Source organism: Gymnoscopelus microlampas, assembly GCF_963454915.1.
Source record: "Gymnoscopelus microlampas genome assembly, chromosome: 2".
NCBI classification, from domain to species: Eukaryota; Metazoa; Chordata; class Actinopteri; order Myctophiformes; family Myctophidae; genus Gymnoscopelus; species Gymnoscopelus microlampas.
The window spans coordinates 59,089,368-59,112,125 of NC_139939.1; the positions used below are offsets into that span (position 1 = coordinate 59,089,368).

A 22,758-nucleotide genomic window follows, 5' to 3' on the forward strand; every position below is an offset into this window, starting at 1 on the left:
TGTGTAGATTTAGATTATTATTACAAAACAGCCCACTTCAGCCCTATATACATTTAGGCCATTTGAAAATAGCTGATCTACAAGCTCACAATGCATCGCGATGCCACGCATTGTGAGCTTGTAAATCTGCTATTTTAGATCTGCTATTAAAGGTTGGGAGGATTTTTTATACATTTGAAAACTTGTGAAATTGGACATTCTGCATAATGAGTACTTTCTACTTTTGGTACTTTAAGTGCATTTTGATATTTTTATTCAAGTACATTTTTAATTCCGGACTTTGTGCAATAATATAATATTGTTTATGTTATCGCTGTTTAATACAATCAGATAAGACTTTAATGTTTGATGAATGGTCTGTCAATGGAGGGTATTGCAACTTAGATACAGATAGCATTGCTTGAGGCTATAGGAGATATTGGTGACCACTGCAGCCATTTACCTTATAAACCTGCTATCCAACAACCATGGATTAACGTTATCCCAGGTACCATTGAATCCATATTCATTAAATGCAGGACGTACTCGTAGAAAGAAAACAGACATTCTTTATTCTTTATTCGGATCCCTGTTGGCTTTCACTGCCGTGGGCAATTCCTGGGATCCAATGTTCATTTTGACAGAAAAAAATCATTTAGTTTTAATCATAGTCTTTTGAAAAAAAGTTTTAGTCATGTTTTAGTCATCTGAAATGTTTTAGTTTAATTTTAGTTGACTTTAATATCATAAGATTTTAGTAGATGAAATGTACAGTTGATTTAGTGGACTAAAGTTTATGTCGACAGGCCTTGATGGTGTCATATTGGTTAATTTAAACAAAAACAGCCAATGCGACACGTTGTGAGCTTGTAGATCGGCTATTTTCAGAAGCATAAAAGGACTTGTTTTAGTTGTACTGGATCTCTTGTCCACTAGTCCTCCCTAACACTTTAGTCAGGTCAGTATACAGTACTTAGTCATAGTTTTAGTCATCATAGCTTACTTTTTATTTAGTTTTTATCCAGTTCTCGGCAGTAGACAAACATTTTTCGTCATAGTTTTAGTGGACAAAATTAACACTGCTGGGGTCCATACAAAACAACACAACATAAAAACAACACATTCATATAGATACTGTTACATTATTCATATTCTAATCATTAGGTGTTACGCTTCATTAAGTGCAGTGTTCTCAACCTGTTTTCCTTTGGATTGGATCCTTTAGATGTAAAGGGGGCTCCCCTTACATCTGACAAAAGCTGAGGCCCCCCTGTGTGTGTGTGCTTATACTACGAATAGCAAAAATAGACGATCTACAAGCTTGTAGATGTAAGCTTGTAGATCGGCTATTTTTGCGTTTTTTTTAAACCTTTTGAAACACTTAGAAAATATTTCTATTTCTTTCAAAACCCTGGAGGTCCCGGACACTAGGTGAGGGAAACACTGATTTAGTGTCTTGATGTTCAATTACTGTCTTGTTGCTCTTTATAGGTGTTATGGCTCAATTTGTGTCTTGCTGATGTTTTAGGTGTTATGGTTCATTCGGTTTCTCGTTTATCTTAATGGGTGTTACGGATCAGTTAGTGTCTTGTTGGTCTTATGGGTGTTATAGTGTTATGGTTCTTTGGGTGTCTTGTTGGTTCCTTGAGTGTCTTGTTGAGGAGGTTGTGTGTCTTGTTGAGGAGGTTGTGTGGATTGTCTCTCCTTCATCTCAACCTTCATGTCTTCGTCAGAGGAGTCGTGGTGTGTGTGTCTGAGAACACATTAAAATGTACAACATTCTATAAGAGGAATTAAATAGTCCGTAGCATTGGTTCTCAAAGTGGGGTCCGGAGACCCCCAGGGGTCCTTGAGGGAGTTCCAGGGGGTCCCCAGCTAAATGATAGATAGTTAGGAACCAAATGGACCCTATATGGATCTGTAACTCAGAGAGTGTACAAATGGAACCAAATGGACCCTAACGGGTCCATTTGGTTCCATATTTACACTCTCAGAGTTAAATTAACATTGATTTTACAATATAAATGGGGGTCCCAGAGATAGAAATGCCATTAAACGGGGGTCCGTAGCCCTAATGCATGTCAAACTGGGGGTCCTTGAAATTAAAATGGTTGAGAATCACTGCTAGAGCCATACAAATCTTCTCTCATGGGGGTTCCCTGGCATATCTTTTCAAATGGGGGTCTGCGGGCTAAAAAGTGTCAGTTTGGGGGTCCTTGACTTGACATGACAAAGTTTGAGAACCACTGGTCTGTAGGATGGTTAGTTCTGATCATGGAAAACATCTCCTGCTTGTAGTTAGGCTGTGTGGCCTGTAGATGTCACTCTACAGCCAGGCAGGCATACAGCACCCTCTGTATGTTAGTAAACCAGTACAGTCAGACAGCAGTAGACTGAGATGACTGGTTCTTACTAAGAAGGTGTGTATGGCACAAACAATGGGCTTAAAGATAACTTCACTTTTTCATTTATCTTGTGGATGACTAAACCTTCCTGTTTAATAAATACTTTTGCCAAAGCTCTGTGCGCTATTTCTGGACCACAGTGTTGGGCTACTTTAATACAATGTAATGTTTGTCACTCTTTCTTTGCCTTTTAGAGCATAAGAATATAATTTGTATTGTATGCTTGCTGCATGCAGTGGCATGGAAGATGCAGTAACTATTGTTTGTCCAGTAGTTCCTTATGTAGGGACAAAACAAACTCACTGAGAAGACAACTATTAATAATTTGACCCAGATTTGACCCAGTCCCAGTCCCTGTGGTGGACAGAGTACTCAACCCCAGTACTTGAGTCAAAGTATATATACTTCTGGTCAAATAGGACCCAACTACAAGTAAAAGCTGCTCAGTGAAATTTGTAATTCAGGGTACTTGCTTTAAAAAATACCTATCTTCACCCATTTTGCTGTATATTTTGTTGTATTGACATTGTCCCCCGTGTGTGTGTGTGTGTGTGTGTGTGTGTGTGTGTGTGTGTGTGTGTGTGTGTGTGCGCGCGCGCGTGTGTACATAGCAGCTCTACAATACTACCATACTTAATCATTTATAAAGTGTCTTTATGTATAAATATACCACGTATAACTAAGTATGGTATAGTTATGTGCTGTTCCGCTGAGCTTGTATTATGACCAGCACTTCTAATAAACCTTGTTATAGAGATGTATGAATTGAGTGTTATGAACCCTTTTTAGTGAATGCAATTATAATGCATTATATAGACCCGGGCTTTAAGTGAAATGTTACCAAAATGTGGTAATCTATATTTGCATTGCACTTTCACATGAGTGGACATAAATAACACACTATACCTTCCTTCCTCGATGTCCAAGATGTTTTCTGGCAGTCCCACGTTGAGGGTCTCCGGCAGCAGGAAGACCAGAGCTCCACTCAGGACCCCCGTGACGGAGAAGATGAGCGGAGGCAGGGACCCCCACACGTCTGCCAGCAGCATGACCATAGGAGCCAGGGACCCCCCGAGACGACCGGCGAAGGAGGTGAACCCTAAACCACACTGCCTGCACACACACACACACACACACACACACACACACACACACACACACACACACACACACACACACACACACACACACACACACACACACACACACACACACACACACACACACACACACACACACACACACACACACACATTTCATTTCAGATGACAGAACAAGAAGGAGGTGAACCCTGAACCACACTGCCTGCACACACACACACAACAGCAAGGTTTATGGAAAACGATGTTGTCTCCTGATGACACTGACTAGTGAACAGGGGTCATCAATATGTCCGTACACAGACAAATGTGTCCGTGGTAAAGACTAGGTCTTGTCCCTGGCAATTTTTTTATTTACACATCATTGTAATGTTCTTATTTTGATCATAAGACCCAATTACTGAATGTCAAGTCTCCAGGTTTTCTTTAGAATATGTATGACTCTGATTTACTATGACACCATGTATGGCACATTAGGAGTCCTACTAGTGGTTCTCAAATGTTTTATTTGCAAGGACCATAACTCTGAGAGTGTACAAATGGAACCAAATGGACCCGTAAGGGTCCATTTGGTCCATTTGTACACTCTCAGAGTTACGTAGACCTGTCATATGTTCATTCGGGATCTTTATGTGTTTCTGGTAATATTGTTGTCCACTCATTTTGTATGCCCATGGCAAAAATGTAATTTTGACCAAAATGTCCATGTGATGAGCCCTGCTAGTGACAGCATAGAGATTAAAAACATAGGGCCTAGAATGGGACCTTGGGGAACTCACATGTCATCTCCACTTTTTCAGAAGCATGGTCACCCAATGCCACAAAGACATCTCGTCCTGTCAGATAGGATCTGAACCAGTTGAGAACCGTGCCAGAACACGGTTTTCAAGTCTGACCAAGAGGATGTTGTGGTCGATCGTATGATCGTATCGAACGCCGAGCTAAGGTCTAGATAGAAGAACAAGGACAGACAGGTTTTTGGCGAGTCTGAGTTCATTCTAAGGTCGTTTACAGCCGTCTCTGTGCTATGGTTCGCTGTAAAACCATACAGAAATAACTCTAGCACATTTGTTGTTACTTAGGAATTTGTGTAGTTGATTCAAAGACAGTTTCTATAAAATCTTACTTAAAAAGGGAAGATTTGATACGAGCCGATAATTGCTGAGGAGCAGACAATCCAGGTTACTCTTCTTGAGGATTTGTTTGACTATGGCAGTTTTGAGTGATTTTGGGAATATGTGAGCAGGGAATGATTGACCAAATCTAATAGCTCTCAGGATAGACAGTTAAAAACAGTTTTAAAAAAGGTGGTGGGGATAGGGTCGAGGGAGCCGGTGGAGGATTTTAATCCTGTCACCACTTGTCATTTCAAGATCCACTGAAGTGGTCTAAAGTGCATTCACAGTATGCAGGAGTAAGTTCAGCAGTGTTTAGTGACCTATGAGTTATATTTGATCTGATTGTTATGACCTTATCCCAGAAGTAACATTCTGTTGCATTTAGGACTTGAGAAAAAAATGACTAGGATATTGGGAGGGGGGGGGGTGTTATCTAAGGATAGGAAGGTTAGGATTTAGAAGACTAGTTTAAGAAGTTCTGGGGTGTAGAGGGAACTAACCTTAAAACAGTTGGGTAGACTTCTGCGGTGTAGAGGGAAACTAACCTTAAAACAGTTGGGTAGAGTTCTGCGGTGTAGAGGGAAACTAACCTTAGAACTGTAAGGGTAGAGCTCTGTGGTGTAGAGGGAAACTAACCTTAGAACAGTAGGGTAGAGCTCTGCGGTGTAGAGGAAAGCAGTGGTGAAGGCAGCCTCAGAGAAGCCTTTCCCCACCACAGCCACACAGGTACGAAGCACAGCCTGTTCTGAAGGGAAAGAAAGAACACATCAGACATCATAATCTGCTCGTTCAGTATTCTGATTACCCCTGAAGTAGCAACAGTTCATCACAGTAAGGATATGATTGTTACTGTGTGTTCTCTTATTATCAGTGGAAAATACGATATACAAATAGATGGTTTGGCCAGCTGCCTCGTGGCTAACCTGGTAGCAGAGTTTGAGGAATTCCACCGTGGGTACGACTTTTTTTTTTCTCTCTCCGCATAGTTTTTGTGAGGTTAGGATTAAGGTTATATTTAGGCTTATTTTTTTTAGATTAGGTTTAGGCATAGCTTTGTCAACATGCAAAGTCGCCATCGCGTCCGGTCAAAACTTGACTTTCAGGGCGTCCGTCATGTCAAAACTTAGCTAGTGACAGAGCGGCAAAATGTCACGCCTTGGGAGTGACAACAGGTTGTTTTTTGACGTGCGACACCATCACGACAAAGTATAAATCAGGCTTGGCCGGGGCCCCATATTAGCTCTTGAAACAGGCCCCCATATCATTAAGGCCACCCCTTGTCACAGGTGTGTGACCACCGGCCCAGCGGCCCACCGGTATGCAAAATGGCCAGTCCGCAGTTTGTTGAGTTAGTGTTGATGCTCCAAGCAGCAACACTGCCCCCATGGAAAGATGCCACGTTTGTCCCTTCCGTGCAATAGGGCAAGTGAAGCTGCTGTTCCGTTACACAGAGTGGCAGCATTATTATTATAGTTATCCTTTTAGCCTTAATGTCTTACTGTACCGAGTGCTGTTTACATTACTGACTAATAAAGTATTCAATCAATCAATTCTTCTTCTGTGGTGATATTTCGGAAACTTTTTTCAGTGACTTCGTCAGAAGATAATCTAAATGATAACATGAGCTAACATGTTTGGGAGTTTATGGACGTATATTTTGTTAAAATTCAAAAATAGCAAAATCAGCAGATCTACAATCTCAAAACGTGTCGCTTCGCGCCACGTTCTGAGCTTGTAGATCTGCTACTTTTGATGCTTTTGTGTGACGCTGTGGTATGATCCAGTAGGTCGCAGCAGCCCAGCCCTACCTGTGGTTATGGCCGTGTTTAGACCAATCAGAGCTCCGGTGATGATAAGCGACCACGCCTGGACGTTCCTCCGGCCAATCCGCTCCAAGAGGAAGAAGGTTCCCACCTTGGCGGGAATTTCTATGAGTCCGTAGACGAACTGGGTCAGGTACATGTTCACCCCGAACCCTGTGTGTGAATGGAGGAATTCAATTAAATTATAAAAAACATGTGTGTGTACATATTGGTCCAAACAATACATAAGAATACCACAATGAAATAACTGAAAAACACAATGACATTGTAGTCTACTTCCATACCTGTGATGTTCAGACTGATGCCGTAGTAGATGAAGGCCACCGCAAACCTGAACACACACACACACACACACACACACACACACACACACACACACACACACACACACACACACACACACACACACACACACACACACACACACACACACACACGTGTTACTGTTTTGTGTTTTAGTTTTTTTGCATCTTAAACTCATGTACAACACACTGATACTCTTCTTGCACCTTAATGTCTATAGTATATACCAGCTGCTATAGACGCGACACTGCAGCTATGACTGCCTACAGGCAGCGTGTCTGGATTTGTCTATACTCATGCACCTTATGTCTAAACCTCATGTATGTATGGATAGATAATTATGTAGATACCTTGTTTGTTTGTTTGTTTGTTTTTTATTCTTTCTTTCCCCCTAACCTCACAAACACTGTCAATGCCTAACCTTAAAGGGATAGTTCAACCAAAAAATTACTTGTCACGCCATGGAGACTTGAATTCATGGACATTTCTTTTGTTTTTTTCGCATTCCTTATGCAATAATTTGATGACCAGCGGACCGGCGGGCAGCAGTTCCGGTAGGAGATACAAAGGAGACTCCTTGTGTCTCCTACCGGAACCGCTGCCTACCGGTCCGCAGGTCATCAAATTATTGTCTTAGGAATGAGACAAGACAAAATAATATCCATGAATTCAAGTCTCCATGGTGTGACTAATACATAGGAAAAAAAGTATTTTTGGGGGTGAACTATCCCTTTAACCTTAACCCTAAGCTCACAGAAACTATGCCTATAACCTCAAAACCACGCCCGCCCCTGGGCGAAACACCAGGAAAAGAGAGAGTCCGATACTTTACCACTGCACCACCTGAGCACCCTACAACCATAGGTAAGCTTGTTCATTCCCTGTTTCTATTACACACACACACACACGCACACACACACACACACACACACACACACACACACACACACACACACACACACACACACACACACACACACACACACACACACACACACACACACACACACACACACACACACACACACACACACACACGGCTGCCAGTGTGTGTGTGTGTGTGTGTGTGTGTGTGTGTGTGTGTGTGTGTGTTTGTACTTTGGTTAAAAGGTCAGAGTTCATCTCCATGGATACCAGAATGCTCCTGAAAGGAGAGTGATGCTCCTCATCCTGGGCGTCTTCAGTAGGTCCAGGTAACAGTGACTCCTACTGGCCACTTCTGATACTGTCACTTTGCTCAGCGTCTGCAGCACACACACACTTTATCAATTATAATTATACACAACTGAGACAAATGAATTATGTAATGCAATTCATTGACTTTCATTTTCACATTGACAGCATCCGAAATGGGTGGGCGTAGGATGAAGTGTGTGTACCTCAGTGTGTAGTTTAGTTGTAGTGTGTACCTCAGTGTGTAGTTTAGTGGTTGTAGTGTCCTTGCCGTTCATCTTAGCACACTGGACCAGGTATCTCTGGGCGTCCTCTACCTGACCGCTGGCCAGCAACCACCTGGCTGACTCTGGTGTCCACCTGAACACAGGGAGCAAAACACAATAGAATGAATGCGCAATTTCTATTGTTAACTCATCTGTTACTGTTATTGTTCTGCTAAAATGTACAAACTCAAATAGGGACACTTCAGTTCATCAAACTAAATGATTTAATGGATTCTGAAATATCGATTTTGATAAAATAATCGATAAGAAACAAATTCAGAAAATAGATCTACAAGGTATTTTTGTGTCATTTACCATTGTACAATGAGGTATACAAATCACACCCTGTGTGAAGTGAGTGGTGCCTTGCTTAGCTTGGCTAACATGTTCAATCAGCCAAGCTAACATGTCCAATGTTAGCTTGGCTGATGTGATGGCACTGATGTCACTTTGAAACATGTAATGTTTCAAAGTGACACACCTATTTATGGGGCTCTATTTCGTCATGCGTCTCGCTAGCCAATCAAAGCACACCCTTTCAACATATTGTCACGTGTCACGTGATGCTTGACCAATGTTAGCTTGGTGGACACACGGACATACAGACATACATACATACATACATACGGACACACAGACAAAGCCACGTATAGGAGTGGTTGCCTTCGGCACCACTCAAAAACAGGGCTTAAGGGCTTTAAAAAAAATAACAATTTAGTAAATTATTAAACAATTGTGCCTGGGATACCAGATTGTAATTTAATGCATGATGAATGATTTGGCACTTGTAGCAATACTTTTTAGCAGCCATTATACCGCCATCTACTGGATTAAGGGATGTGTGACGCTTGCCCTCCCTCCCAGCCATGGGACAACATGTTCTGTCATGTCATTGGCTGTCCTTCGGACCATCGGAGCCAGTCATCAAAAGGTTGCACGAAACGCCCACATTTTCACGAAACGCCCACATTCAAACATGGAGCTATGTTGGACTGGGCTGGTATCCCAGTCAAAAAGGTAGTTAAGTACTCGAGTAAATGTACTTTGTTACTGTCTGTCCATCACTGGTAAATGCCTGAGGCTGGATGCGAGTGCACCTCTAAGGCAGTACTCCTCACCACCAGGCGATGGCAGCAGCGAGGCAGGGAGAGGAGACCACCAGCATGAGATGTCTCCAGTCTCTGATGCAGTATGCTAGCAGAGCTAGCAGCATGCTACCAGCGCTCCATACCAGGGTCACGATGGTCCCGATGAACGCACGATGCTTCACATCTGTCCACTCTATACCTACACACACACACACACACACACACACACACACACACACACACACACACACACACACACACACACACACACACACACACACACACACACACGCACTTTACACTGATGTAGTAGCGGTGATAATATAACATAGGGCAGTGTTCATTCCGGCGACTAAGACAATGACGAAAAATGTTCGTCAACTACATTTTTTCACGGAAGAAAACGTTTTCTTCAGTGAAAAAAGGAACCAAATAAAGACTAAGAAGTAATTTACGGTGCTTCTTTTACTCTGTATTTACTTATTTAACTGCCATGCTGCCTCTGGTGACTAACTATCCCCCACAGGATCAATAAAGGTCTATCATTACAGAACAAAATGGATAGAATACTCAGTGCCATAGACCATATTCACACGGTGGCCATTTTGGCATTTTGCATTGAAAAAATGGGGTGAAATTTCATTAACTTAATAGCAAAATGGCCGCCGTGTGAATATGGTCTATGATGTTGATTCTGAGGCCAGTCACAGTTACTCCACACAGTTATTATTGTTGTTGTTGTTGTTGTTATACTCAGTGCCATGGTGTTGATGCTGAGGCCGGTCAGAGCCACTCCACACAGCGTCCTGGTGACAGCGAACATGGTGTAGGACGTAGAGAAGGCAGAGACTGGTCCCAGCACACCGCTGGACACGATGGACGCCAGGAGCAGCGGCCTGCGACCGAACCTGGAGGACAGCAGGGACAGCGGCACCGTGAGAAGTTAGTCATGTCGTCCATTTAAATGTTAAAGCCTTACTATTCCTGAATGTGTAGAGACACCATATGGGTGTCTTTCTGCAACCATGTTTCTGCTGGTTTACTGTCCTATCAGGACCTCTAGTGCTGCTGGTTTACTGTCCTATCAGGACCTCTAGTACTGTTGGTTTTATCTCCCACCAGGACCTCTAGTACTGTTGGTTTTATCTCCTACCAGGACCTCTGGTACTGATGGTTTTATCCTACCAGAACCTCTTGTATTACTGGTTTACTGTCCTACCAGGACCTCTAGTACTGCTGGTTTTATCTCCTACCAGGACCTCTAGTACTGCTGGTTTTATCTCCTACCAGGACCTCTAGTACTGCTGGTTTTATCTCCTACCAGGACCTCTAGTACTGCTGGTTTTATCTCCTACCAGGACCTCTAGTACTGCTGGTTTTATCTCCTACCAGGACCTCTAGTACTGCTGGTTTTATCTCCTACCAGGACCTCTAGTACTGCTGGTTTTATCTCCTACCAGGACCTCTAGTACTGCTGGTTTTATCTCCTACCAGGACCTCTAGTACTGCTGGTTTTATCTCCTACCAGGACCTCTAGTACTGCTGCGTGTGCGTGTGCGTGTGCGTGTGCACGTGCGCGTCCGCGTGTGCGTGCGTGCGGCGTGCGCGCAGGCTGACGTGCACATCTATCACGGAGAATCAGTCAGGGGTAAAATACAGTTCAGATGGATTATGGGTGAAATGTGCATTTCACAGCACATTTAAAATCTGACACACTCCCACAACAGCTGTGTGTGTGTGTGCTCGTAAATTCACACATACATGCATGTGTACTGTACATGCACGTGTAAATTCATACATGTGTGTGTTTGTACTAGCATTACTAAACTTAGGGACAAATATCCTGAAAAGTAAACATTCGGGTTAGGATTAGACATTTACAGGGGGTTGTTCATGTTCAGGGGTTGGGGTTGGAGTGTGGGTATAAAGACAACAAAAATGGACGTTGACACACAGTAAGACTTTCAGTTGTATCACACTAGAAGTTCGGGCCGCTATGCGGCCCGAACGTCTAGCGTGACGCGTCGTTCACTTTGCAGTGTCACCTTACAGGCACCTCACAGTGTGAGAGAGAGTTTTGTGCTCTCCTAAATCCACGGCAGGCTTTGAAAGTACCCACTTCAGAAAGAGGTGACGTGCATCACCTCTCCAATGACCAAAACCCACTTTGTGATTACTCAGACCTGGTATGGCAGACCTGTGGGGAGTGTGCAGTGGTGAACAATGTGAAAAGATAGTTGAAATCGCAGGAGATGAAGTTAGCAGTTTATTTGTGTAAAGGGTCGTCGGCGTGGGTTGTGTTGAGGATGGAAGCCGTCGAACTGGTGCATCCTACCTATTTATAGGTAGGATGTGATGTCATGCTGTCGTGAGATTACGTCACACTGGCGTGTCTCATTGTGATGTCACGACCGTGATGTCATATGACGTCACACTGGCTACATACAACGTTACAGACAACCGACATGGCGCAGGATTCAAATTGTATATATAGATGTACAGTAAGCGTACAAAGTTGAAGTCTTACTTGTCAGAGAGCTGTCCAAACAGCACGGCACCGATGGTCACACCAACGAAGAAGAAGGTGGCCAGAGACTGGTTCATTGCTTTGTTGTCACACACTAGATCCCACTGTGGACAATTCATATCATTACAATACACCACACTGTTATACATATGCATATACAAATACAATAACCTGGATTATTATAGTTAAGTAATAACACTGTGGACAATTCATATCATTACAATACATCATACTAGTATACATATAAACTAAGCAGGGTTATTATAGTTAAAGGTAGGGTAAGTGATCTTCCTTTGTTAAAATAAGTGTTAAATAAATATATATTCTGATCATTGCTATAGGGTGTTTGTTCAGTAACAGGAGTCTCCCTGTCTCTCCAGCCCCACATTTTGTTCACTGCCCATTTCACCTGTCTTCTCTCTCCTGATTGGATGAAATTGGTATCCTGACCTGATCACATGTATGTTCTTATTTCTAAAGAGTTGGAGAGACCTCTTACTGAACACACACTATATACTATAGAAATGATTGACAGAATATATTGTTATTTAACTTTAAATCATATTTTAAACAAGTAAAATATGCTTTAGCTGTACTTGAATGGCGGTGGTGGAGGTGAACTCTGATTGGTCGTTACCTGAGTGGCAGTGGTGGAGGTGAACTCTGATTGGTCGTTACCTGAGTGGCGGTGGTGGAGGTGAACTCTGATTGGTCGTTACCTGAGTGGCGGTGGTGGAGGTGAACTCTGATTGGTCGTAAACCCAGCCATGCGTGCACGGCACCGTCGTCGCCGTCAACGACAGGTTGGTGTGGTTGAGGTCAAAGGTCAGGGGCGTGGCATATAGCCTGCAGGAACTGAAGGAACCGTTGGTGTCCTGAGGGACCCTGAGGGTGTCAAATTAATACATTTAATCTAGTGTAAACAATAATTGATTTTAATACAAATTATGTACTTTTTGGGTACGGGGGGGTTTCTTTCAATTTATATAGCAAAAATAGCAAACTCTGTGAGCTTGTAGAATTGATATTTTTTTGAAACATAAAGCTTCTCCATTTTGTATTAATTGCAATACACAAATGTTACAATAAAAATGTAAATGTACTACTACTAATAATGATAATAAATGAATAAAATAAAATAAAATAAAATAAAATAAAATAAAATAAATAAATACAAATAAATTAATTAAATGAAATACATTTAAAATACATTTCATAAATGAATACATAAAATAATCATTAGTAGCGTCCCTAATCATTAGTAGCGCCCCTAACCTGAGTGCCAGCGTCTCTAGGTCTCCTCCTCCTCCTGTGAGGTCATGGTCCTCCTCCTGGCTCCCCAGGGAGCAGCGGTGAGGAGGCGTGGCGGAGATGAAGTTGTGGAGCAGGAAGTGGAGAGGCAGAAGGAGGCGGGGCAGACACAGGAGGTGGTAGATCAGGAACTGGTACCTGGAGAAACCCCCGATGTCGTCTAGGACCTCCTCGAACCTCATGCCGTCTGGACAGGACAGAACACACATCTGACTTACTGAATACTTTACACCAGGGGTTTTCAACCAGTGGTCCGGGGACCACCAGTGGTCCCCAGCCAAATTAATAGTTAGGAACCAAATGGACCCTTATATGTCTGTAACTCTGAGAGTGTACAAATGGAACCATACACTCTCAGAGTTAAATGAACACTGATGATGATGATACAGTGTAGATTGGGACCCCCAATAAACCTAAATGGTTGAGTCCCTGGCATATTTTTTCAAATAGGGGTCCGTGGGCTACTATGTGTCAATTTGGGGGTCCTTGACACGAAAAAGGTTGAAAACCACTGCTTTACACCCATTAAGACCTGAGGCCCATTCTACAAATACCTTCTACAAGCGCGCGGGGGGGCATTGAGAACCAATGCTCTAGTGTAGTTGTTGCTATACAGTATATGAACAGTATATAGCAGCATTAATTTAAAAAAAAAAGTTTTTCAGGAAACCCTTAGGTCAGGATTTAGAAGGCGTTTTTAGAATCTGTTATTAGGTCTAAAGGGTTTAACACTATTGTCAACAGTAGCCTACATGTAGTACAGTGAATAGTTAAAAGGATAACACAAAAAGCCCTGCAGAGCTTGTTTCCATTATGGACCATTAATGTACACAATGAATGCAGTGAATGATGTTTGTTTTTGGCTCTATGTTCGATACCTGGGGTCTCTTTAATAAATAGAAAATACATCTTCAGGTTGGGATACAAATTTCATCCAATCAGGAGAGAGAACTCATCATACAGCATACAGGAGAAACGTGTGAAATGGGAAGTGACGACACGAAGAAATGAGCAGACTAAATTGAAACGGGAAAACTACAAAATTGAAGCTGAAAAATGGATATACTCTCTCAAAAGAGAAATATGGCTTCTCCTCATGAACCAAACGTGCAAAAAATATAAATCACTTAAGCCCTATTTCAATAATAATAATCATAAAAATAGGTCAGCATCCCAGAAATGTATCCTGAGTCCTGACCCATTGTTTAGAAACCATTGTATTAAAGAGCTGTTACTGTTACAAACACTATAGTGATAATAGCTAGCACAATATAGAACTTTTAGTTTTAACCAAAACATATCACTTACACGCAGTGGTGGAAAGTAACTAAGTACATTTACTCAAGTAGGCTACTGTACTTAAGTTCAATTTTGAGGTATTTTTTACTTTACTTGAGTGTGTCCAATTTTCAGTACTTTTACTTTTGACCAAAGTACAAAGTGTGGGTACTTTTTCCACCACCACTCACACGACCTCAGAGGGTAAAACATGCATCATTGTAGGTCCCTCTTCACACTCACACACTCAGGTTAATGATGAACATTGACAGTTTAGCTGATGTGAACAGAGAGAGCACACTGACCTTATAGATGGTTCTGCAGGACCAGATCCAAGTTTATGATGTCTGTCTGTCTGTCTGTCTGTCTGTCTGTCTGTCTGTCTGTCTGTCTGTTTCTCTCTGTCTCTCTATGTTTAAAAAAAGTTAATGATCTCTGTTCCATCTGGGAGAACAACATTGTAAGAAGGAGGTAGCTTGGTGTGTGTGTGTGTGTGTGTGTGTGTGTGTGTGTGTGTGTGTGTGTGTGTGTGTGTGTGTGTGTGTGTGTGTGTGTGTGTGTGTGTGTGTGTGTGTGTGTGTGTGTGTGTGTGTGTGTGTGTGTGTGCGCGCATTCATTCATGTGCACGCGCGCATTCATGTTTGTTTGTTTGTGGATGCGTGCATTCGTGTGTGTGTGTGTGTGTGTGTGTGTGTGTATTTCTGATAATACTCTAAATGGATCTTATACGTCATGCTGTAGTCACAACCCATCCAACAGACACCTCTTTGTGTGTGATGGTATCTCTCTCTCTCACACACACACACACACACACACACACACACACACACACACACACACACACACACACACACCTGACCCCTGATAGGATCAAAGCATAACCAATACATTGATCTGGAACGTCTGCTTCTTCTCAGAATCTGTAGTGAATCACGTGAATGTCAAAAATAACATCATTATTTCAGTTTTATATTTAAACTATGTGGTCAATGTTGTAGTAGTAGTAAGTAGTACATCTTTATTTCGGTCCATTTAAAAAAAACAAAAAGAATACAAACATACATTAGAGTCCACTTATACAAGTAATGTTGTCAATGACAGGTAGTAACACTGTTCATTTAAATACTAGTTACATAGCACAGTTTGGTATTATATTAAATATTACTGTTAGTATAGTTTGGTATTCATATTATAGTCATTTAGATACTCCAGTGCGGTATTACTATTACAGTTACATCGCACAATTTGGTATTATATTCAATTATACTGTTAGTATGGTATAATTTGGTATTCACAGTACATATTACACATAAGGTTTGTTTGATATTACAGTTAGATACTCCAGTGTGGTATTATTATCAAATATTACAGTTACATAGTAGCACAGTTTGGTATTATATTCAATTTTACAGTTATAGTTTGGTATTTATGTTACATAATTATTACAGTTAGATACTACAGTATGGTATTACTATTAAATAACTTAATATACAGTTATGTATACTATCACCTTTGCACCCTTTGCACGCCAAGGAAGAACCCCTAAATAATTTCAAATCGGCCTCATGGTGGCGCTATAACAGACCACTTCACTTTTTGGCCTATAACTCTTGAACCATATGGTCGTACAATAAAACAATCTTGTCATTTCCGCCTGGCATGATAAGTTTTCTGGCGTTTCAGGTTTTCTTCAAAACTCCTAGAGATGTTGTCCAAAAGTCAAACTCAAATCGGTACACGGTATCTCTGTGGTCACGTGATCAAGATGTATCTGTCCGATTGGTCCGATTCCGTTCAGATTGGCTACGATTGACTTTCAATAAGTGTCTGGGAGGAGCCTGTTATGCAGTAGTTAAAGGGATAGTTCACCCAATTTTTTTTCTTGTCAATTAGTCACCCCATAGAGACTATTTTTTACTTTTTGTCTAATTCCTAAGCCAATAATTTGATGACCAGTGGTTCCGGTAGGAGCACACAAAGGAGACTTTTTGTGTCTCCTACCGGAACTGCTGCTGGTCATCAAATTATTGGCTTAGGAATGAGACAAAAACTACAAAAATATCCATGAATTCAAGTCTCCATGGGCTGACTAATCGATAGGAAAAAGTGTTTTTTTGGGGTGAACTGTCCCTTTAACCCTGTAGTCTTAGAGAGAACTGGACTTGAGTTACAACATGCACTTCGACCACATTTTGGCGTCTACATCAAAATCTCTTTGCCGGACAAAAATTGCCGATCTACAAGCTCACAATGCGTCGCAACGCGACGCATTGTGAGCTTGTAGATCTGCAATTTTTTTTGTGCTAATGTTGTTCCCTTCTAGAATACGGACACTGGTGTTCAAGTGTTAATTGGTTTGATTTGAGCGTGTGTGCAGAGCAGAGTGTTCCTGCAGGTTGACCTCCTGACAGTTAGGCAATGAACCGAAGCCGTTCTATTTGTAGCAACGGATACACACTCGATCCAACCCAGAGCCTCAGTGTGAGGCACCGTGACATTTCACCAAGCCCAGGCCTGTAAACCCTCTGATATACGAGCGGCCCAGAGGTAGAGAGAGCTGTGGAGTGAATACGAATAGAGAGAGAGAGAAAGAGAGAGAGAGAGAGAGAAGAGAGGACAGAGCAGACCACAACATTGGAGACACAGACAGAGAGACAGACAGACAGATAGACAGGTTCTCTGTAAAACTGCACTAACAGAGAGACCTGACAGTACCTGACAGACAGACAGACAGACAGACAGACACGATGAGGAGCAGAAGTAACTCTGGAGTTAAACTCGACAACTATGCACGCAACATCCAGAAGACCATCCTCAGACACCAGGTAGAGAGCTCACGCGGGGACGCGCACATGCACACACACACACACACACACACACACACACACACACACACACACACACACACACACACACACACACACACACACACACACACACACACACACACACACACACACACACACACACACACACACACACACGTTCCCTGAACTTTCTAGGCAGGCCGTTCTGTTTGACAGTAAACATCGGTCTACCAACAGACAAACACACTAACAATTTATATCCATACTGTACTACTGTACAACAACTAAACAAACTAAGCGTAGGTGTGTTATGCTAGCGTGCGTGCGTGCGTGCGTGATGTGGGTGTTCTGGGTAGGTGGACCGAAGCACACTGACATGGTCTGGTGCTGGTTGACATGACCAGCAGAAATGCACATGAGTAAAATAAAGCCTTTGTCCACAGTTGGATTATAGTTAACAAATAAATGTGTCATCCTCAACACGGCATGCAGGCGTGTGTACTCGTTGGTTGTCCAAAGGATTGTCACACACTCAACTCACGGAAAGGGATATTTCACTTTCAAACATGTTTGGGGTCATTTTAACATTTACTGCAGGCTTTGTGAATACCTCAAAAAGCGGATCATGTGTCTGCTATCTGCTAATGTTATCTGCCTCTTCCTCTGTCACTCCAGCATGTCCTCTCTGTCACCTGCATGTCCTCTCTGTCACCTGCATGTCCTCTGTGTCACCTGCATGTCCTCTGTGTCACCTGCATGTCCTCTCTGTCACCTGCATGTCCTCTCTGTCACCTGCATGTCCTCTCTGTCACCTGCATGTCCTCTCTGTCACCTGCATGTCCTCTCTGTCACCTGCATGTCCTCCCTGTCACCTGCGTGTCCTCTCACCGCATCCATAAACCTCCTCTTTGGCCTTCCTCTTCTCCTCTGTCAGCTCCATCTTCAGCATCCTTCTCCCAATGCACCCCCCCTCATCTCTCCTCTGCACATGTCCAAACCATCTCAACCTCACCTCTCTGGTTTGATCCCCAAGCCTTCTAAACCTGGGCTGATGTAATCATTTCTGATCATGTCCTTCCTTGTCACTCCTAATGCAATCTGGGAACCCATAGTCAAAAAAAGGAAAAAACAGCACCCTCAGCTGTTTCATACCTTTGCAGCTCTGAATCTGTTCTTGAGACATTAGTCCTAATGACAATGGTAGCACCCTGTCGCAATATTATGAGCATATAGATCTGCTATTTAATCTTTAAGCTATCTAATAGATTCTTATTATCTTTTCTTTGGCACAACACGTTGTGGGCTTGTAGATCTGCAACTTTTCGCTGTCCTAAAATGTTGATGTGCTCACAAGTATAGTAATGCAAACCTGTGTGTGTGTGTGTGTGTGTGTGTGTGTGTGTGTGTGTGTGTGTGTGTGTGTGTGTGTGTGTGTGTGTGTGTGTGTGTGTGTGTGTGTGTGTGTGTGTGTGTGTGTGTCCGTGTCCATTAGGACCCGGTAACAGGTCTGCTCCCGGGCTGTGAGGACAGTCCTCATGCGTGGGTCAGAGACAACGTGTACTGCATCCTGTCTGTGTGGGGCCTCAGCCTGGCCTACCGCAAGAACGCTGACCGCGATGAGGACAAGGCCAAGGCCTACGAACTGGAACAGGTAACACATGTCACCACAACACCCATCACTTAGCTAGAGGACAAGGCCTACGAACTGGAACAGGTAACACATGTCACCACAACACCCATCACTTAGCTAGAGGACAAGGCCTACGAACTGGAACAGGTAACACATTTCACCACAACACCCATCACTTAGCTAGAGGACAAGGCCTACAAACTGGAACAGGTAACACATGTCACCACAACACCCATCACTTAGCTAGAGGACAAGGCCTACGAACTGGAACAGGTAACACATGTCACCACAACACCCATAACTTAGCTAGAGGACAAGGCCTACGAACTGGAACAGGTAACACATGTCACCACAACACCCATCACTTAGCTAGAGGACAAGGCCTACGCACTGGAACAGGTAACACAAGTCACCACAACACCCATCACTTAACTAGAGGGCAAGGCCTACAAACTGGAACAGGTAACACAAGTCACCACAACACCCATCACTTAACTAGTGGACAAGGCTAACTGGAACAGGGTTGTGAGCTTGTCGATCTGCTATTTTACAGTGCGAGTACAGTCAAACACTTTGTCTAAACACCAAAAAAGTCCTTGCGGCCTTGTTTCCATACTACTAGGTATTCAATTCATCAACGTATAAAATAGCTCCATGTTTTAGGTTTTTTTTGTTTTTTTTGTATTTTTTACTTGACTTTTTTTTGTCTTGAATTAATTTGTTTTTGTAATACTGTACATGTTTTATTGCATTATGTATTGTTTGTAATCCTGTGGACCCCAGGAAGAGTAGCTGCTACTTTGGTGGCAGCTAATGGGGATCCCTATGAACAAAGAATAAAGAATAAAGCACCAAACATTCAATATCATCACAAATATAAAACACTATATGTACAGAGTAGGGGGAAAAGGGGGGGGGGTGTAGAAAGGGTCGCCTGTCTAAGGGAGAAGTGCTAACTACCTCCCCCTTTGGCCTCCTGAAATGTGAAATTTCAGGGCTGTTTTAAAGGAAGCCAGTGAACCACATTTTTTGCGGGATGGGGTCAGGCTATTCCACACCTGGGTGGCAGTGCTGTAGAAGGAGAATGTATCCATGTTTGTTTTATGGGTGGGTGGTACCAGATCGTTGTTTCCGCTCCCTTGTGGCTTACTGTGGCTGTGGGTGTTGCAAAACGTTTGGAGGTATTTAGTCAGATAGGCGGGTATTGAGGGCATTGATGGCAAAGTCGCATTGACTGAAAGCCAATCCCATTTTTTGTTGTTTAACCCTGTCTTCTACCCTGAGCCATCCTGGGCTATAGCAACATGTGTTGGAAAAAGGTGGGTCATGGGCCCCAGGTCGAGAAATAGTCGAATCAGTTTGTTATGGGGGGTTTGAAGCAAGCATAGTCAAAGAGGGGAATGAGGACTCCTGAAAGAGTCCTGAGAGCACTTTTGTACCAGAGGCCCTGGTTGCCCCAGGTTCGATTCCAGGCCAGGCCAGCATATGTGTCGATGAAATGAAATTTGTCCCTGAGCAAGACTCTTAACCCCTAATTGCTCACAGGTTCTCATTGGAAACAAGACCGCAAGGACTTTCATGAACGACCTGTTAAAAGGAATTATCCTTATCCTTACAAAAGTGGAAATTCTGCCCAAAAATCATATCTTGTTCTTTGATTAACTTTTTTGATCACCTTTGTTGCCATGCTTTCACCTGTCAGGAATTTATCAAGACACCATCACACTACTCCAGTGGCTGATATATGCCGCTATAGAGGGAATGATTGGGAAAATGCATTTATTGTTTGTTACTTCTTCCATCAGCTCTCACAGCTACAGCTCTATAAGCTCACAAGAGTCGCACAACAAATCGTTGTTGTCGGACAGAAACCTTGTATCTCCATGTTTTGACTTTTCATGTTTTCTCTTAAATGAATGCCTATACTTCATCATATCCCAAAGGACCCCAATGGAAACGTGTTTTCCTGGGTTTTAAATCCTCCTAACAGACCTTGTATTGTACTTCCCTTTGCTTGTCTTTGCAAACTGTTAATCAAGTATTCAATCAATCAATCAATCAATCAATCAATCACTGGGCAGAAACCCCTTTTTTCTTTTTTGTAAATGAATGCCCTACTTCATTATCGTTGGGCAGAAACCTCATATTTTATTTTATTTTCGTAAATTGATGCCCTACTCGATCACACTACAAAAGCATCAGAAATAATGGCTATAGCTCAAATGTAAAATGACATCCCAGATTGAATGGGTTATCTAGAGCTTTTTCATGCCAAGGACCCCCAAAATGATATGTATTTGGCCGCGGACCCACATCTCAAAATATTTTGTTCCAGGGACCCCCGCAGAAGCAAAGTTTGAGTTACAAATGTTTGCATGAAAATATATATATTCAAAGGTTTGCACACATTTAAAAAAAATAGCAGATCTACAAGCTCAGGTCTACAAATAGCGACGTGTTTCGAGCTTGTAGATCTGCTACTTTTGGCGCTTTTGAATTTGAATCCTGAAAAGTAACGGAAAAGTTGGACATATGAGGTTTACACCCGACAGAGACCATATGCAAGAGTGTCGCACAAAAGTAGTGAAAATAGCAGATCTACAAGCTCACAATTGCGACGCCTTGTAGACGGGCTATTTTTACAATATTTTTTATAAATGATGATAAAATAGAAACGGTTTTGGACATACAAGGTTGTTCCGCCCGACAACAGTGAAATACATAGCTTCAGTTCCTACAGCAACACGTTTAGTGTCAGACAGAAGACCTGCCTAGAAAGTTCAGGGAAAGTGTGTGTGTGTGTGTGTGTGTGTGTGTGTGTGTGTGTGTGTGTGTGTGTGTGTGTGTGTGTGTGTGTGTGTGTGTGTGTGTGTGTGTGTGTGTGTGTGTGTGTGTGTGTGTGTGTGTGTGTGTGTGTGTGTGTGTGTGTGTGTGTGTGTGTGGTGTCTAAATGCCAAGGGCCACAAGTCTTGGTTTCGGGTTGCAGCCAAACGAGCCGTGAATGTCAGGACATCTCTGTGTGTCTCTCTCTCTCTCTGGGGTGCATTTAGCAATAATGGGGCTCCGCTCCAGTGTTGATTTTAGTCAACTAAAACTATGACGAAAAATGTTCGTCAGCTACCTTTTTTCACTGACACAAACTAAATAAATCTAAGCTATGATGACTAAAACTAAGACTAAATATATTGACAATTTCGTCAACAAATAAAATAGACTAAAATGTTGGTGAGGGACTAGTGGAGAAGACATCCAGTAGAACTAAGACATGTCATTTTATGTTTGGTTGCACTCTGAAAATAGCAGATCTACAAGCTCACAACGCGTCACGCTGCAACTTGTTGTGAGCTTCAGCATGCAACCAAGTGTAAAATCAGCCATTACGACGCCATCAAGGCACCGCCAACGTACGTTTTAGTCGACTAAATCAACTGTAGATTTAGTCGACTATAATCTTATGATATTTAGTCGACTAAAACTAGACAAAAACTAAAACATTTCAGATGACTAAAATAGGACTAAAAATAAATTAAAATGTATTAAAAATCAACACTGCTCTGCTCTAAGCTAAACTTTGAGTTTAACCTATAGGCCAGTTTGAGAACCTCTGGTCTAGGCTGTATACTTTTTCCCCTCCATTTGTGTTTAAATGTATGAAAAAGGTATGCATTGTGTAATCTGTGGACCCCCTTGAAAACGAGATGGTATACATCTCAAGGGGTTATTTCCAATAAAAGAATTTCAATCAATCATTGAAATTGATCCCATTTCCATAAGGCATTATAAGCAAACGTATAAGGCCTTATTATCTGCTTATAACCTGTTAACTATTATATGGTATGGATATTGTAGATGGTATATTGTGAATCATATGTGTCTGACGCAATTTAAATGAATGCTGACATGTTCTGTAAAGATGAAATTCAATTAAAAGTTTGATCTTTATATCCGTT

General features: G+C 42.3%; 2 protein-coding genes across 3 annotated transcripts in view; one reads left to right on the forward strand and one right to left on the reverse strand.

The window, feature by feature from the left end:
- Positions 1 to 1,593: 1,593 nt before the first annotated feature.
- Positions 1,594 to 13,275, reverse strand: slc22a7a (solute carrier family 22 member 7a; the record flags this gene model as incomplete). The annotated part of the gene is made up of 12 exons (XM_084072386.1): positions 1,594 to 1,732; positions 3,291 to 3,497; positions 5,239 to 5,347; positions 6,411 to 6,578; positions 6,710 to 6,756; positions 7,863 to 7,972; positions 8,138 to 8,261; positions 9,286 to 9,454; positions 10,009 to 10,163; positions 11,783 to 11,886; positions 12,502 to 12,667; positions 13,058 to 13,275. The coding sequence occupies 12 exons, from the start codon at positions 13,273 to 13,275 to the stop codon at positions 1,594 to 1,596; spliced, it is 1,716 nt and encodes a 571-aa protein (XP_083928512.1).
- A 3,648-nt stretch (positions 13,276 to 16,923) lies between these two features.
- The window catches only part of LOC311056770 (phosphorylase b kinase regulatory subunit alpha, skeletal muscle isoform-like), a 45,074-nt gene continuing 39,239 nt past the window's right edge, over positions 16,924 to 22,758 (forward strand). The window contains exons 1-2 of one of the 2 annotated variants that reach the window (XM_084073576.1): positions 16,924 to 17,196; positions 18,671 to 18,829. In XM_084073576.1, coding sequence (XP_083929702.1) covers positions 17,119 to 17,196; positions 18,671 to 18,829 — 237 coding nt within the window. In that variant the 5' untranslated portion in view covers positions 16,924 to 17,118. Of the gene's footprint in view, positions 17,197 to 18,670; positions 18,830 to 19,128; positions 19,145 to 22,758 lie in introns of those variants that run through there. The other variant, XM_084073577.1, reaches the window with a different exon arrangement.